Source organism: Perognathus longimembris, chromosome 11 (assembly GCF_023159225.1).
Source record: "Perognathus longimembris pacificus isolate PPM17 chromosome 11, ASM2315922v1, whole genome shotgun sequence".
Lineage (NCBI taxonomy): Eukaryota > Metazoa > Chordata > Mammalia > Rodentia > Heteromyidae > Perognathus > Perognathus longimembris.
Window position 1 is genome coordinate 39,282,524 of NC_063171.1, and position 17,312 is coordinate 39,299,835.

Genomic DNA, 17,312 nt, shown 5'->3' on the forward strand with positions numbered 1-17,312 from the left:
TTTGTCTCAACTTTGAAGAAGTGCAGCACAGTCCCCTCCTGATAAGTGTTTGAGTTTGTTTCAAGGTCTTGGGCTGAGGTACAGCCTCTTCTCTGTCTTCCATCAGCAGGGAGTCTTCTCTTCCTTTTTCCTTCAGAGATAGGGAACTAGAGTGTCTGTGGTCATGGAGAGTGCAGTGGATGAGTTCTCTGGGGTCTTCTTTTAATCAGGAATTCTGGAAAAGGAAAGAAGCAGCCATCCCTTCATTACACTGCTGCCCAGCTCTTGGAGAAGGGTGTCTTGGTGGAAATTGAAGATCTCCCCACCTCTCAGTATGTGCCTTGGGAGGGCAGGATGTGGGACATTTCTTCTTCCCTAGGGGGGTGGGACTCTGGGGAATGGAGCTCCGGGTGGAAGGGAGGGAGGAGCACATTCCCTGCCTTGTAAGAGCTTCTAGATAGGGAAGTCAGGGCACCTCCAGACAGGGAGCTTATGACAGTGGCCCTTAGTGTAGCCCAGTTCTAGACATCCAGGGCAGAGGATGCTGGGAAAGCTTCCTAGAGAGGAAGAACAGGGAAGCAGCAACAGCTGGATAGGATCAAACAGATAAGCATGATGGTATAAGCAGAAGTGAGACCTGGAGAAGACAGGTGGGCCCTGAAAGGAGCAACAGAGAGGAAGCCTAGACTTGTGTTGACATATAACCACTGCCCGATGAGCAGCAGGAACAGGACTGCCCTGGAAAGAGATGTTGGGTCCCTTTCAAAAACCCTCTTCCTGACAGCTTTAGAAACGTCATCTTTGACATCACTCCTGGAAACGAGGCAGGAAAGTTTGAAGTAAATGCCAAGTTCCTGGGTGTGGACATGGAGCGGTTTCAGCTCCACTATCAGGTGAGGAGGACACTACTGCCTTGAACGCTCAAAACACCTGTGGGCCTTTAGCTTCCTGCCTACTAGAATGGTCTGCTTCTCCCCCATAGGCCTCAAATGACGTCAGCTTGTCCCTCACCCCGGAGTGCTCTCCCAGGCCCCCTTCCCCAAGCACAGACCCTACTGCCCACGTGTTGGGGAGTGTCATGGCTGGTGGTGTCAGAAGTGAGATTAATGTTTAAAGCACTATCACATGTCAGGGGCTTTACATGTTACCTCATTTAATCCTCTCGGCAGCCCATGACCATTATCCCTGATTTATTGGCTTTGAGGCTAAAAGGTTAGGAAACGGGCCTCATTCACAGCCCGTGTTCAGGGGAACAGTGATTTTTAAATCTTCCTTTTTTCCTCTGCCATTTTGCCTTTTGAGGAAGAAAACTGATTTCAAGTCCTAACTCTGCTGGAGTTAATATTTGGTTGTCACTGTGCCCCACCCCACCCCCACCCCCACCCCTTTCTCTCCCAGCCTTAGTCCCCTCATTTGTGGAGTGGATTAGTAACCTTTAGTAGATGGACGGGCTTTCACCAGAAGCTGTTTAAACCACCTCTGGATCCTTCTCTCCTAGGATCTCCTGCAGCTGCAGTATGAGGGTGTAGCTGTGATGAAGCTCTTCAACAAGGCCAAAGTCAACGTCAACCTTCTCATCTTCCTCCTCAACAAGAAGTTCTTGCGGAAGTGATGGGGACACTTGGGCAGGCCACCCAGGCCCCTCTTATCCTGTTGGAGATTCTTTAACACTAACTTACCTTTCTGTTTCCCTAAAGATATACCGAGTTCAGGACTGGGGAAAGAGCAAAGACCTTTTCCCTGGCTGGGAGGAGTTTGCCTAACTTGGCCTTAATTTGCCAAATTGGCTGAAACGGGCCTTGCCCAAATCTAGCTGTGTGGCTTCTACCACATGTGATAGAGCAATGGTTTCCCTGCCAGGTGGTGGGTATGAAATTAGACCTACGCTTGTGCTTGGGAAGGCTACTGCTTCTATATCTGCCTTCCCGTGGCCCCCCAACATTACAAGCACTGCCTGGTGGCCTGGTTTCCCTCTACCCACCTCTCTAACCTCCTAAAGCCAAGGTCAGCTCCCTTCCCCTGCTTCCCACTTTCATCAGCAGTGGTGGTGCTTCTCTACCAGGCCCCTCTGCTGCTGTGACACCATCCACCCTTCAACCCCCACATCAGACAGAGTGTCGGGGTGCCACGTTTGCTGCTGTCCATATGGCGCTGACACTGTCATCCTCCGTGGCAGTATGGGCAAGATGACCTTCCATGAACCTCCGATCTTGTTCCCTCATTTATATGTCTATTTTATATGTGGGTCACTGGGATATTTATTCTCTCTCCCAATCCTACACTCCGGATCATTGTGCTGCCTTAATCATGGTTTTAATTCTCTCATCTTTCCGAGGCCAAATTCAAATTAACATCCCTGCCATTCTTTTCTACTGTGTATTAAAGTCACCTTGGGTCAGGGCAATAGGGTCCCTGTGTGGGAGAGCTCATTATCTCAGCTTCCTACGGAAGGAAGAGCAGCTTTTCCCTTTTCTCTTTCACCCTCAGGACTTTTCCGCCCTCAGAGCAACTCTTCAAGGTAGCTTTCTGCCTCTGCCGTTTTCTGTGTCCAGCCCACATCTTCCAACTTCCTGTCCCTGTTGCTCTTCTGACTTCACCTTAATAAAAGCAGCTGTTATCCCCACATCTGTTTGTAGCTCTTACTTCCCTGCCTGTGGAGCAGGCCTCATGTTCCTGGAGAGACCTGGGGGATCCATCCTACAGCCTGGAGCAGCTTCTGCCTACCTCAGGTGTGGGCCCATTCTGCCTGCCTGAAAGCTTAATAAGATGTGCTCTCTCCTCTTCTCTCCCCTCTCTTTCTAGGGGACAAAGGAATACTTAGGTTTCGTGTCTGATTTTTTGTTTTGTTTTTGCCAGTCCTGGGGCTTGAACTCAGAGCCTGAGCACTGTCCCTGGCTTCTTTTTGCTCAAGGCTAGCACTCTACCATTTGAGTCACAGCACCACTTCCGACTTTTTCTATATATGTGGTGCTGAGGAATCAAACCCAGGGCTTCATGTAAACAAGGCAAGCACTCTACCACTAGGCCACATTCCCAGCCCACTATTCTGTTTTTTGGTTTTGTTTTTGTTTTTATCAGCCTCTGAACGCTGAAGCTGAGAGGAAAAACCCGTCTCATTTCTTCCCTGTTCATTTTGTGCACAGCTCCAGCAGGCTAAGCCCTGAGCCCTGGGTGACAACTGAGACTAAAGGTGCTTGAGCCACAGCTCTTTAGAATTGTAGGTTCCGGCTGGGAATATGGCCTAGTGGCAAGAGTGCTTGCCTCCTATACATGAGGCCCTGGGTTCAATTCTCCAGCACCACATATATACAAAATGGCCAGAAGTGGCGCTGTGGCTCAAGTGACAGAGTGCTAGCCTTGAGCAAAAAGAAGCCAGGGACAGTGCTCAGGCCCTGAGTTTAAGGCTCAGTACTGGCAAAAAAAAAAGAATTGTAGGTTCCATGTTCGGCTTAAAATCTTTCCAAAGGGAAAACACCCCCTCCCCCCCCACTTTACTTTCCTACTTGCAGAGAGGGCTTGTGGGGGAGGGGACACTACAGACACCTGCCCTAACATTTGAACTCCCCAGCAGCCTGTGTTTGCCTGGTGCAGCCTGCCTCCCTCTGCTCTCTATTCCATTCTGTCACTCAGGATCTGTCTTGCTGTCACATTCAATCTCAGTCACAGTCTCTTCTTTCCCCCCCCCCCCCCCAACATGTCACAGCAAAGACTTCAAGTGCTGCCTTGCTCTGGGTGACAGTGACACATACCAGTGGATCCTAGTTTCTACACATGCTCAGTCATCATTAACAGTCTTAACACTCACCAAATGGACCACTGAAATGTTCTCCCCACAATCTTGTGAGCTAGCTACATATAGAAATATTGCCTGTTCTGGGCCGAGATATTTACCTGTGCTTGCTACTTACAACAACCCTATAAAGGGAAGCAGTTATCATCATTTAATAAATGAGTAAATGGTGTTTCAGAGGGTTATATAACTGCCTAAGGCTACAGAGCTAGTGCCTCTTCAATTAGTTCATATTTACCTGCAGTTGTGTATGTGGGGGGGGGGTTTGTTTTGTCCGTTGTGGGGCCTGAACTCAGGACCTAGGCACTGTCCCTGAGCTGTTTTGCTCAAGGCTAACGCTCTACCACTTTAAGCCATAGCACCACTTCTAGTTTTTGAGTGGTTACTTGGAGACTTTGCTGCCCGGGATGGCTTTGAACCTCCATCCTCAGACCTTGGCCTCCTGACTAGCTAGGATTACAGGCATGAGCCACTGGCACCCCAGCTACCTGCAGTTTTTTTTTCTGAGAAATATTTTTTATTTTCTTCAATACACTCAAGCCCACCCTTTATCCTCCACCATGGATAATGGTCCCCACACATGACATTTGTATGATTCCCTTTATAGGAAATGTCCAGAATAGGCAGTTCCCGTGACTGGTAAGAACACAAAGTAGACTAATGGTTACAAAGCCATGCTCTGGTGGCTTACACCTATAATCCGCTTCTCAGAAGGCTGAGTGAGATCTGAGAAGTGAGGCTCAAAGACAACCTGGAAAGTCCATGAGACTTAATCTCATGTGTGCAAATGTGTGAGAATTGTGTATGTTGAGTTGTGCATTATGTGAGCATATGTGTATGTGGTGCTAGGGATGGAACTCGGCCTTGCAAATGCTAAGCACATGCTGTACAATTCATCTGCCTCCAGCCCCCATTTTTACTGTAATTAATTCTCCAGCCAAGCACTGGTAGCTGCAGGCCTATAACTCTAGCCACTCGGGAAGCTGACTTCTGAAGATCAGGATTCAAAGCCAGCTCAGACCAAAAAGTTCATGAGCTGTGCTTGTTTTCCCAGCCCCTGGGAAGAGATTTGGCTGAGGGCCATTGCTAGGTGTCCACTGGCTTCTTTCCCTTGGCCTGAGATGGCAGAAAAGGACAAGGCAAAGCAGAGATGCATATCCCTGGTACACGCTACTGGGACCAGGTACCAAAAAGAGGCCCAGACTTCCCTAGTGCTGGTAGCGCATGCCTGTGATCCCCCTAGTACTCAGGGGGCTGAGGCTGGAATCCAGAGGGAGGAGGAAGTGGAGGAGGGAAAAAGAAACCTGAGATTCATTTATTTTTGTGCCAGTACTGGGGTACTGTTCCTCAGCTTTTTTGCTCAAAGTTAGTGTTCTACTACTTGAGCCACAGCTCTACTCTGACTTGTGGGTAGTTAATTGGAGATAGAATCTCAGACTTTCCTTCCTGCCCTGGCTGGCTTCCAATGGTGATCCTCAGATCTCAGCCTCCTGAGTAGGACTGTGGGCCTGAGCCACCAGTGCCTGGCAAACCTGTAATTTTCTTCTTTCTGAATAGCTCAGTCTACGGTATACAAAAACAGGCTAACAGAGTCATCGAAACCAATGTTGATTCCTCATGGGTCTTCCTGAGGTGACCTGCTTTAAGGACCCTAAGCTTCCTTGTAAAGAAATCTAGCTGCCCATGTATTGGGGAGACTGAAAGAAGAGACTAGCAAGAAAAGGACTATAGATGTCTCAGATCCCACCTGCTAGACATCCCTAGTCCAGGTACCAGACATGTACAGAGGACTCTTGAGAAGGCTACTGACCCAAACTTAAGGGCTGGGAATGTGGCTTAGTGGTAGAGTGCATGTCTAGCATGCATGAAGCCCTGAGTTTGATTCCTCAGCACCACATAAACAGAAAAATCCAGAAGTAGCTATGTGGCTCAAGTGGTAGAGTTCTAGCCTTGAGCAAAATATGCTCAGGGACAGTGCTCAGGCCCTGAGTTTAAGCCCCAGGACTGGCAAAAAGAAAAATACAACACTATGAGCCTGAGTGGCAGTTACCCAGCCATAAGCCATCCCAATACGAAGTGTGGTTGTTATAAGTCACTAAGTGTAGACATACCCACTCATGCTTATTTGCATAAGTGACCTGCTATTCTCTAGAGTGCTCTGAGACTCATTCCACTGAACAGTTTGCCTTGAGCTGTTCTGTGTCAGTGGGCCCAGATCCATTTCGTGCTCCATTCGGCTGGGCTGCATTCCACAGCACAGATGTTCTATAACATAGCACAGATGATTTTCAAACAACTATTCCTGTAGCCCAGCTCTTCAAAGCTAGCTTAAGCAGAAATCTGCTGTGTAAAATAAGAGAAAGAAGATAGAGGTGAAGGCAAGAAGGACCCCTGCTCTAATCATATCCTTTCCAACCTTATCAAAGGAAAGGTTCTAGAAGAAAACTAGCTTTCAAAAGCATCTTTAATAGCACTCATTTTCTGGGTCCAGGAATACATTTCAGCAGTGAAGTTTCATCTTGTGTGTGTATTTGCACATGCACAGAGACAAGTGTATGTGTACCAGGACTGGGGCTTGAACTTAAGGCCTAGGTGCTGTCCTTTAGCTTTTTTTGCTCAAGGCTGGTGCGCTATCACTTGAGTCACAGCTCTACTTCCTGCTTTCTGGTGATTACTTGAAGGTAAGAGTCTCACAGACTTTCCTTCCTACCCAGGCTGGCTTCAAACATCAGGCCTCAGATCTCAGCTTCCTCAGTAGCTAGGATTGTAGGTATGAGCCCCTGGTACTTGGCTGCAGTTCCATCTTGAATAAACCTTCAGATCACCAATGCAAGAGGAGCCCAGGGTCAGCAAACCCAGTCCACTCCTGATAAACCCTGCCTCCTCCCTCCCTCCCTCCCTCCCTCCCTCCCTCCCTCCCTCCCTCCCTCCCTCCCTCCCTTCCTCCCTTCCTTCCTCCCTTCCTCCCTTCCTCCCTTCCTCCCTTCCTTCCTCCCTTCCTCCCTTCCTTTCTCCCTTCCTCCCTTCCTTTCCTCCTTTCTTTTTCTTTTTTTCCTTCTTTTTTTGTCAGTTGTGGGGCTTGAGCTCAGGGCCTAGGGTGCTGTCCCTGAGCCTCTTTGTGCTCAAGGCTAGGGCTCTTCCACTTGAGCCACACCACCACTTCTGGTTTTCTGATGGTTAATTGGAGATAAAAGTCTCATGGGGACTTTCCTGCTTAGGCTGGCTTTGAACCGTGATCCTCAGATCTGAGCCTCCTGAGTAGCTAGGATTACAGGCATGAGCCACAGGTCCCTGGCTTGACCCCTTCCTTCCTTCTTTCCTTCCTTCCTTCCTTCTTCCTTCTTCCCTTTCTTTCTTTCTTTTGCCAGTCCTGGGGCTTGGACTCAGGGCCTGAGCACTGTCCCTGGCTTCTTTTTTCTCAAGGCTAGCACTCTACCTCTTGAGCCACAGTGCCACTTCCGGCTTTTTCTATGTATGTAGTGCTGAGGAATCAAACCCAAGGCTTCATGCAAGCTAGACAAGCACTCTACCACTAAGCCACATTCCCTGTCCAACTCCTTCTTTCTTATTCAACCTTCCAAGATGGTGTAGGGATCAAAGCCTGGTGTTTTGAAAATATATTTCCCCCTTCTTACAGATTAGAACCTCATATCTCCACTTCCTGCCTTTTTTTTTTTTTTTTTTTTTGGTCAGTCGTGGGGCTTGGACTCTGGGCCTGGGCACTGTCCCTGAGATCTTGAGCTCAAGACTAATAATACTCTACCACTTAAGCCACCACACAACTTCTAGTTTTCTGGTGGTTGATTGGAGATAAGAGTCTCACTGGGGCTGGGGATATGGCCTAGTGGCAAGAGTGCTTGCCTCCTATACATGAGGCCGTGGGTTCAATTCCCCAGCACCACATATACAGAAAATGGCCAGAAGTGGCGCTGTGGCTCAAGTGGCAGAGTGCTAGCCTTGAGCAAAAAGAAGCCAGGGACAGTGCCCAGGCCCTGAATCCAAGCCCCAGGACTGGCCAAAAAAAAAAAAAAAAAAAGAGTCTCACAGACTTTCCTGCCAGGCTGGCTTTGAACTGCAATCCTCAGATCTCAGCCTCATGAGTAGCTAGGATTACAAGCATGAGCCACTGGCACCTGGCTTATTGACCTCCATTCTTTTGGCACCTTTGCTACTCTCTAAAATTCCTCACCCTCTAAGAACAGTGCCCCCAATAGCCATCTGTGCCAGTTCTCTCTGGGCCTGTGGGGAACCTCATGGGGTGAAAGCAAAGTCACTGAACCGGGCTGCAGATCTGATCCTTACCTTTCCAGGACTTGCATTCTCTTGTTATGTTGAAGTTATGTTCCTGTCACTTGTCCCCATTACTCTTCCTGCTTCCATTGAGAGGCCTGAATTTTGGCCTTAATAGATTGACCCTAAACATGACCTTCCCACCTTTGCCCTGTGTACCATGGGAAGAGGAGGGAAGGGGGTGGCAAGAAGAGGGTTAGAGGAGAAAGGGGGCTTTTGCTCCTTTCCTTCACAACCTCTCTCAGGCTTTGGGCTTGGATGCATGTCTTTTTCTTCTTCAGGTAATAGAAGAACAGATGCCATCCATCATTGCAAAGCCACAGAGCCCTGTATATTATCTAGTGTAATCTCTACAGCTCTTTGTACGTAGCACTCATAGTATCACTGAGGAAACCAAGGCTCAGAGAGGATTAGTGACTAACCCAAGGCCTCACAGCTAGAAATGACTAAGCAGAGACTGGACTTCAGGTCTGCCTGACCTAGCCTTCTCCCCCAGCCTTCTCTGAATCTGAGGAATTCCAAGCTCCCTGGTGACTCTACTAGATCTTTCAGTGCCATCTTGGTCAACAGCATCTTTAATGATGAATTTATAAGGATAGTGGTCTTAACCTTAGGACCTTCTTCTTCTCTATGTGAAGCCCTGATTCCCCCTGAGTGTTTCTCTGAACAAAAAGTCATAGGCCAGGCTGGGAAAGTGGCTTAGTGGCAGAGTGCTAGCCTAGCATGCATGAAGCCCTGGGTTCCATTCCTCAGTACCACATAAACAGAAAAGGCCAGAAGTGGTGCTGTCCCTCAAGTGGTAGTCTTAGACTTGAGCAAAAAAAGTTCAGGGACAGTGCCCAGACCCTGAGTTCAAGCCCCAAGACTGGCAAAAAAAAAAAAAAAAAAAAAGGTCATGGGTCCCTTCCTTGGCAATGGGGAGGGGGCACAGAACTGTTTTCTCCCTTAAGCCTTGTCCTATGGCAGGGCAGGCAGTCCTGGGTTGGAATCCTACAACGACTTCTTACTAGTAAGCAGGAACATGCTTAGCCTCTGCAAAGTGAAGAAAATCATGCCTGCCATATAAGCCACTACCTGATTATGAAAACTGCACATGATACCCTTCATTGTATGACCCCAAAGCAGGAAGGAAAACAAAAGAAACCTATACACCGTGGCTCACACCTGTTATTTTAGCTACTCAGGAGGGTAAGATCTAAAGATAGCACTTCAAAGGTAGCCCAGGCTGAAAAGCCCCTCAGAGTTTTATCTCCAATTTACCTACCAAAAAGCCAAAAGTAGAGCTGTGGCTCAAGTGGTAGAGTGCCATTCTTGAATGAAAGAGCTAAGAGATAGCACCTAGACCCAGAGTTCAAGTCCCAGTACAGGCACAAGAAAGGAAGGAAGGAAGGCAAGCAGACAACACGAAGCTGAATGTGATGGCTCACATCTGTAATCCTCATATGCAGAAGGCTAAGATCGGGAAGGTCAAGGTCTCATCTCAACCAATGGATATCTAGGTGTGGTGACATATGGCTGTCATCTCAGCTATGAAAGAGGAACAAATAGGAGGCTTGAATTCTAAGCCAGACCAGTCAAAAATAAGACTGACCCTATTTGAAAAATAATGAAGTAAAAAAAAGTATGGGGTAGAAGGGTGATGATGGCTCACACTTGTAATCCTAGCAATTTAGGAGGCTGAGATCTGAGGATCACTGTTCAAAGCAAGCTCAGGCAGGAAAACCCATGAGACTCTTGATCTCCAACTAACCACCAGAAAACCAGAAGTGGAGCTATGGTTCAAAGTGGTAGAGTATTAGCCTTGAGCACAAGAGCTCAGTGACAGCACTCAGGCCCTGAGTTCAAGCCCCACAACTGACAAAAACAAAATAAAAAGATGAGGTATGGCTCAAGTGGTAGGTCAGCTGCCTAGCAAGATCAAAGCCCCCAAGAACAAACAAGAAGGAGGCGGAGGCCTTTCTTTTTCCCCGGTCTTCTTAGCAGTCCAGTCCTGGGCATAAGTCTAGAGAGTATGAATCAGAGAACTTCAACTTGTAGCCCTCTCTGGGAGAAGGAAGAGGGGACTGAAGCACACTCAATCCCCTACAGAAAGTGGGGACCATGCTAGGATGGACAGTAAAAAGCTGTTAACATAACATGAGCCACAAGTGGTCATTCTGCCCACATGTGTGATAGGGGAAGGGAGCTGCTGAGGTACCGGGTACAGGCTGTCTGTGTGGAGGAAGGATTATGTTTGGGCCCCCACCATCGCTCTTCAGTACCTGGCTGGCACATCTTAGGAACTCCATAAATGCCTACTGAATGAGGGTTCTTCCATATAGGGGCTGAACAAGAAAGGAAGAGACAGGAGGAGAATGGTGACAATACTGTGTCAACAACGAGCCAAGGCCCGAGCTGCCCTTTATAATACAGTTCCTGATAAATATGAACTTACATGGGTGACAGGACTCAAAGGAGAAAGAACCAGCTTACTGATTCCCATGGGCCCTCCTATTGTTGATCCCTACTGACCTCTGGCAAACTCCAGTCAACTTAAAAATAAAGAAAAAGGTGGGGGCTGGGAAGGTGGCTTAGTGGTAGAGTACTTGCCTAGCATGCATGAGGCCCTAGGTTCGATCCCTCACTACCACATAAACAAAAAAAAAATAAAATTTAATTTAAAAATAAAGAAAAAGAATAAAACAGGGCTAGGGCCCAGTGCTGGTAGCTAGTACTTGTAATCCCAGCTACTTAGGAGACTGAGATTTGAAGATCTAGGTTTAAAGCCAGCCTGGGCAGGAGAGTCCGTGAAACTCTTTTCTCCAAGTAACCACCAAAAAGCCAGACGTGAAGCTGTGGTTCAAAGTGGTAGAGCACTAGTCTTGAGCAAAAAACTCAGAGAAAGCCTTGAACTCAAGCCCCATGACTCACCACACACACACACACACACACACACACACACACACACACACACACACCACACACACACGGACTAGAGTGTGGCTTGAGTGGTAGAGTACTTGCTTAGCAAGTGTGAGACCCTGAGTTCAATTCTCAGTATCACGAAACAAAAACAGAAAGAGAGAGAAAGGATAATAATTGGGGGGGCTGGGAATATGGCCTAGTGACAACAGTGCTTGCCTCGTGGATATGAAGCCCTGGGTTCGATTCCTCTGCACCACATAATTAGAAAAAGCAAGAAGGGGTGCTGTGGCTCAAGGGGTAGAGTTCTAGCCTTGAGCAAAAGGAAGCCAGGACAGTTCTCAGGCCCTGAGTTCAGGGCCCAGGACTGGCAAAAAGAAAAAGAAAAAAAAAAAAGAAAAAAAGAAAAAGACAGAGCAAGTCCAACACACAGGTTCACACACACAATCACAGCATCCTGGAAAAGGATCTCACACTTCTTCCTCATGCTCACCCTGACAACCCTCAAAAACGGTCCTATGAGTGTCACACAAGTCACACACACATACACAGTCACAGCATCCGGAAAAGGATCTCACACTTCCTCCTCATGCTCCCTGATCTGAGGAATACATCCCTCCTTGGTATCTGTCAGGGAGAGGATGGGAAAGGAAGCCTGAGTTTTATCCAACCTGCTCCTTTTCTGTCTCCCTGTCTCCCCAGTACAAATGGTGCCAAGCTCCCCTCCTATGCCCTCCAGGTACGTAGCCTCTTGTTGCTTAGCAACGGGGCCTCATCCCCATACCTCAGCAGCCTCCCCTGGTAGCTCTAGTAGCAGCACTGCAGGGAGAGCCAGGCTGGACCTCGTAGGCTCTGCTGCTGCTGCTGACAAGGGAGCGTGTGGGAACAAGCCCCAAAATAGGCCCGGGTGTGAAAGCCTAGTCTCTTTTGCACATTCAGGTCCCACACTGACTCTTAGAAAGTCCTGCTGTGCCTCTTTTCCCAGCCCTGGATCTCTGGGTCTGCTCCTGGGTTATCTTCCTCTGCTTAGGGCTCAAGTATCACATTTGCTGACCTTTGTCCTCTGTCCATCCTGTAACTCTGTCAGACCATGGTGTCATTGCTGGGCCCCTCTTCACTGACATAAGTCTCCTGATTGTTCAATTCCAAAGGCCAGTTACCATGGCCTCCATAGGCTACTAGTGAGACTAGGACCACAACTGCTCCTTCCCATCTTCCTAGTCTAGCCTGTGGTAGGAGGGGCCAGAGAGGACTCCCCCAAGGGAGTTCTGTCTTCTCACAGCCTGGGCTGGCCTTCTGCTTCAATGGAAACGGACACTGGACTTTGGGCCAACTAGACAAGGACTAGGCCCAGAAAAGAAAGTCCTTCTTGTGTGGCCTTTCCTCCATTGCTTCAGCCAGGATGGCACAGTTCCCAAGAGGAGCTCCAGAGAGGCTCAGTGCTGGTGACAGCCAGGAGCTGCCCTACCCAGACCAGCGCCCTGCCCTGCCCTCCCCTCCCTGACCAAGTCCTCCAAGGGCACCACACACCAATCCTCCAGTCTCTGCATCGGCCTGACTGGCCCTCTGCCCACGCCCTTCCCCCCCACCCCCCAGCCTTCCCTCAGTCGCAGGTGCTTGTGTGTGACAATTATCTGCTAAGGAGTCAGGGCTGGGGAGCAGCTCAGCCAAGGGAGTGCTGAGAGGAAGTACTTCCAGAGTAAGGAAGGTAGAATGAAGGCCAGCTCCCAGGCAAGACGGGCTAGAGGGTTGCAAAAATGAGGGCATGAAGGAACTTTAGGGAGGGAGGGAGGACTGAATCAGCCTTCTAGCTGAGGAAGCAGTCAAACAACAGAAGGAACTTTCAGGCAAGAGGCAGACCAAGTGACCTCACCCAAACCCTGTGGTCTGCTGCTGTTGCAACCTGGCCAGTCTCCCAGCTCTCCTGGGTCCCCAAGTAGGAGAGCTTTTTATAGTTCACTCCCCAACTTGGGTTTAAATAATTAAACAAGATGGACAGAAATAGCAGCCGGACAGTGAAGACAGGTTATTTTTGGGGTTTTCTGGAACACAGTGCTCCTGGGTGTTACCCTACCCTTGCACAGGGTGGAGCTAGCATCCAGGCCGCTGGGAGACTCCAGTGAGGAAATCCCACCCACACGCCCTGGGCTCTTTGGCTTGGTAGGGTCGCTTTCAGACCCCGGAGGGTCTCCAGTTTTGTCTCCTCTTCAAAGAAGAGAGCACTCCATTGCCTTCTGACCCTAGCTTCTCCCTGCAGGCAGTGACTTTTGTTGCCTGTCAGGCCTTCTACTTCAGAGATGGTGACAGATACTGACAATCAGATCCATAAGCAACTGCAAGACAGGCTGAAGCAGGAAGAAGTGACTACTGGCCAGGACTCCTCTGGCCAAGGAGATGGAATCAGGTGATACAAAGCCTTGCCCTCTCCCTCACTATCACTGTCATAGGGAAACGGAAGGGGATGATGGCTGGAATGGGGAGTAGAAAGCACAGCTAGGAAGAAGAGGCATTACAGATGGATGGGTGGGTGGGATTTCAGAGAAGAAAAGGCAGAAAAGTGGGTTCATGTCTGGGCAAGAAATTCTCAGCTTTCAGTTCCCTTTCAGTGTCATCCGTCCCTGGCAGAATCCCAGCCTTGGTTTCCTGGGACAAGGTTTTTCAGTAGCTTCACTGGGGAGGAGAGAAGTGGACATCTCTTCCTTGCCCCAAGTTTCCTGGAGACCAGTCACCTGCAGCTGGCTGTTCCAACTACAAAGGTGAGCCTCAACTCTACCTTGAGGTTCTACCACAACGCTTTAAAATCTGGGGTACTAAGGAGGTGTGAGTGGGGGCAAGAGGGGAAATTTATAATGTTTTCCCTCTTTGGATAACAACTTCAGGGATGAGGTGTTCAGCGTTCAATAAATGCTGAATTTTTTTTTTTTTTTTTTTTTTTTTTTTTTTTTTTTTTTTTTTTTGGCCAGTCCTGGGCCTTGGACTCAGGGCCTGAGCACTGTCCCTGGCTTCTTCCCGCTCAAGGCTAGCAACTCCTCCACTTGAGCCACAGCGCCGCTTCTGGCCGTTTTCTGTATATGTGGTGCTGGGGAATCGAACCTAGGGCCTCGTGTATCCGAGGCAGGCACTCTTGCCACTAGGCTATATCCCCAGCCCAAATGCTGAATTTTTATTCATTCCACAAACTTTTTCTTTTTTTTGGCAGAACTTGGGTTTAAAATCATGGCCTAGCTAGAAAAGTGCTCTCTCATTTGAACCACACCCTCAGCCCTCAAAAAATATATTTTTATTTTCATTTTCAACATACATTTGTGGGGGGGAAGGGTCCTGGGGCTTGAACTCAGGACCTGGGCACTGTCCCTAAGCATTTGTGCTCAAAGCTAGTGCTCTACCACTTGAGCCGCAGCTCCAATTCCAGCTTTTTGCTGGTTAACTAGAGATAAGAGTCTCTTAGAGTCTTCCTGCTTGGACTGGCTTCAAACTGCTATCCTCAAATCTGAGTAGCTATGATTACAGCCATAAGCCACTGGTTGCCACTGGCTAGGAATATGGTCTCACGGTAGAGCGCTTGCCTTGCGTGCATGAAGCCCATATAATTCAATTCCTCAGCACCACATAAGCAGAAAAAGCTGGAAGTGGTACTGTGGCTCAAGTGGTAGAATGTTAGCCTTGAGCAAAAAGAAGTCAAGGGGGCTGGGGATATGGCCTAGTGGCAAGAGTGCCTGCCTCATATACATGAGGCCCTGGGTTCGATTCCCCAGCACCACATATACAGAAAATGGCCAGAAGTGGTGCTGTGGCTCAAGTGGCAGAGTGCTAGCCTTGAGCAAAAAGAAGCCAGGGACAGTGCTCAGGCCCTGAGTCCAAGCCCCAAGCCCCAGGACTGGCCAAAAACAAAAACAAAAACAAAACAAAACAAAAAAGAAGTCAAGGACAGTGCTTAGGCCTTGAGTTCAAGCCCTAGGACTGGCAAAAGAAAAAAAAAAAAAGACAGAAAGATCTAAGTTCATTCCCCAGTACTAACTCTTAAAAAAAGTTAGCCAGCCCCAGGTGCCTTATGACTGTAATCCAAGCTGCCTCAGGAGGCTGAGATCTGAAGATCCCAGTTCAAAGTCAGCCTAGGCAGATAAGTGGAGCTGTGGCTGAAGTGATAGAATGCCAGCTTGTGTTAAAACAAAAACAAAAACTAATGGGCAATATGTAGGCCCTGAATTCAAGCCCCAGTCTGGCACCGTAACACAAACAAAAAATCTGTTCTTGTGGGCACTGGTGGCTCAAGCTTGTAATCCTAGCTACTCAGGAGGCTGAGCTCTCCAATTAACCACCAGGAAACCAGAAGTGGCACTGTAGCCTCAAGTAGTAAGTAGTAAAGTGTCTAGGCCCAGAGTTCAAGCCCCAAAACCGGGAAAAAAAAAATCTGTTCCTAGCCAGGAGTGGTGATATATGACTGCAATTCTAGCACTTAGAAGGTAGAGGAAGAAGGATATTCAGCTGAGTTCAACTTGAACTATGCAGGCAAACCTGTCTTAAAAATAAGTAAAAAGCTGGGTGCAGGTGGCTCATGCCTGTAATCTTAACTACTTAGAAGTTGGGATCTGAGGATCAAGGTTCAAAGTCTGCTCAGGAAGGAAAGCCCCTAAGACTCTTATCTCCAATTAACTACAGAAAACTGGAAGTGGAGCTGTGTTTCAAAGTGGTAGAGTGCTAGCCTTGAGTAAAAGAGCTCAGGGACAGTGCCCAGGCCCTTAGTTCAAGCCCCACAACTGACCAAAAAATAAAAAAAAGTAAAATAAAGGGAAAAGGGAAAAAGAAAAAAGCCCTATGCCTCACTGATCCAGAGTGCTTGTTTGTTCTATAATAGGTACTCAAACAAAACAAGAGCTTCATAGAAATTACCCTACTTGATAGTCACAGCAAGTCTATTAGATAACACTGGCCCCAGCAGTTATTAGATGATATAAAAGCTGGGTATGGTGGTATATATTTCTAATCCCAAGACTTAAAAGGCAGAGGCAAGAAGATTTTGAGTTTGAAACCAGTCTGGACTACGTAGTAAGACTCTATCCCCCACCCTCACCCCAAGCAACATACAGAGATGTGCCAAGGTCACTCAACTAGTAAACAGTATAAATCTAGGTGGAACCCAAGTTTAGAGGACTCCAAGTTCTGTGCTTTTAGCCACTGTCCAATGGACTTTAATACATGGAAAGGAGAGACAGGTTCATTAAATCCTATAAGTATTCAAAAGAATGAGATTGTCTTTAGCTGAGTGGGTAAGTGCTATATGTGGTGGGCAGGCCAATCAGGAAACACCTCATAAAGGAGGTGGCTTTGAAATGGAATAAAAAGAGGAATTCACTCATTTCACAAATACTTAGGTTGAGTACCTACTACCTCTACTGCACTCTGCTCTAGGGCTGAAGACAGAAAGGACCAAAGTCCTTGAGCTCCTGGACTTGCTGGGCCCTGGTAGGGATAGAAGCTTGGAAATCTTGAGTCTTAAAGGCTACCTTCCTTTACTTTCTTTTTTTTTTTGGCCAGTCCTGGGGCTTGGACTCAGGGCCTGAGCACTGTCCCTGGCTTCCTTTTGCTCAAGGCTAGCACTCTGCCACTTGAGCCATAGCACCACTTCTGGCCATTTTCTGTATATGTGGTGCTGGGGAATCGAACCCAGGGCCTCATGTATAGGAGGCAAGCACTCTTGCCACTAGGCCATATCCCCAGCCCCCTTCCTTTACTTTCTCAGTGTTCTACTCCTGGATTTATTTCCCAGATTCAAATACCCAAACTTCTAAGAAATCTAAAGGCAAGGGCTTGAGTCAACTGCCTATGGCTCAGGCCTGTAATCTTAGCTACTCAGGAGACTGAGATCTGAGGACCCAGGTTCAAAGCCTGCCTGGGGAAGGAAAAGTCTGTGAGGCTGTTAGAGCCACTTAGTCACAGAAAAGCTGAAGTGGAGATGTGGCTCAAGTGGTGGAACACCAGCCTTGAGTGAAAAGTCTAAGGGACAGCACACAGGTCTGGATTCCAAGCCCCAGTACTTTCCTCCCCTCCCACCCAAAAACGTAAAATAAAGGCAAGGTCTGGCTCTGAGAATACTTTCCTGGAGTTGGGGGGATGTAGGTCAGTGATAAGTGTGCTTAGCATGTGCAGAGCCTGGGTGCAATTCCCAGCACTAAAATAAAGAGGTACAAGAATACCTTCCTTCTACCCTGGAAATCCTTCCTAATGTCGGCATACATTTCTGCCAGATTCAATATGTTTTCTCGTATTTTCATTTTCCTCGTCCAAGGCCAAATCTCAGAGCAGTAACCCAGCAGGCCGTGAGCCGCTGGCCCTTTAAGACAACCTTCTTCTC

At 48.1% G+C, this 17,312-nt stretch overlaps 1 protein-coding gene across 2 annotated transcripts in view; it reads left to right on the top strand.

Moving 5' to 3' along the window:
- Iqgap3 (IQ motif containing GTPase activating protein 3) overlaps window positions 1-2,599 on the top strand; it is a 44,020-nt gene extending 41,421 nt beyond the window's left edge. For both annotated transcript variants that reach the window (XM_048357506.1, XM_048357507.1), the window contains exons 36-38: window positions 210-311; window positions 764-872; window positions 1,478-2,599. In XM_048357506.1, the coding sequence (XP_048213463.1) occupies window positions 210-311; window positions 764-872; window positions 1,478-1,591 (325 nt within the window). In that variant the 3' untranslated portion in view covers window positions 1,592-2,599. The remainder of the gene's footprint in view (window positions 1-209; window positions 312-763; window positions 873-1,477) is intronic.
- The last annotated feature ends 14,713 nt before the right edge of the window (window positions 2,600-17,312 follow it).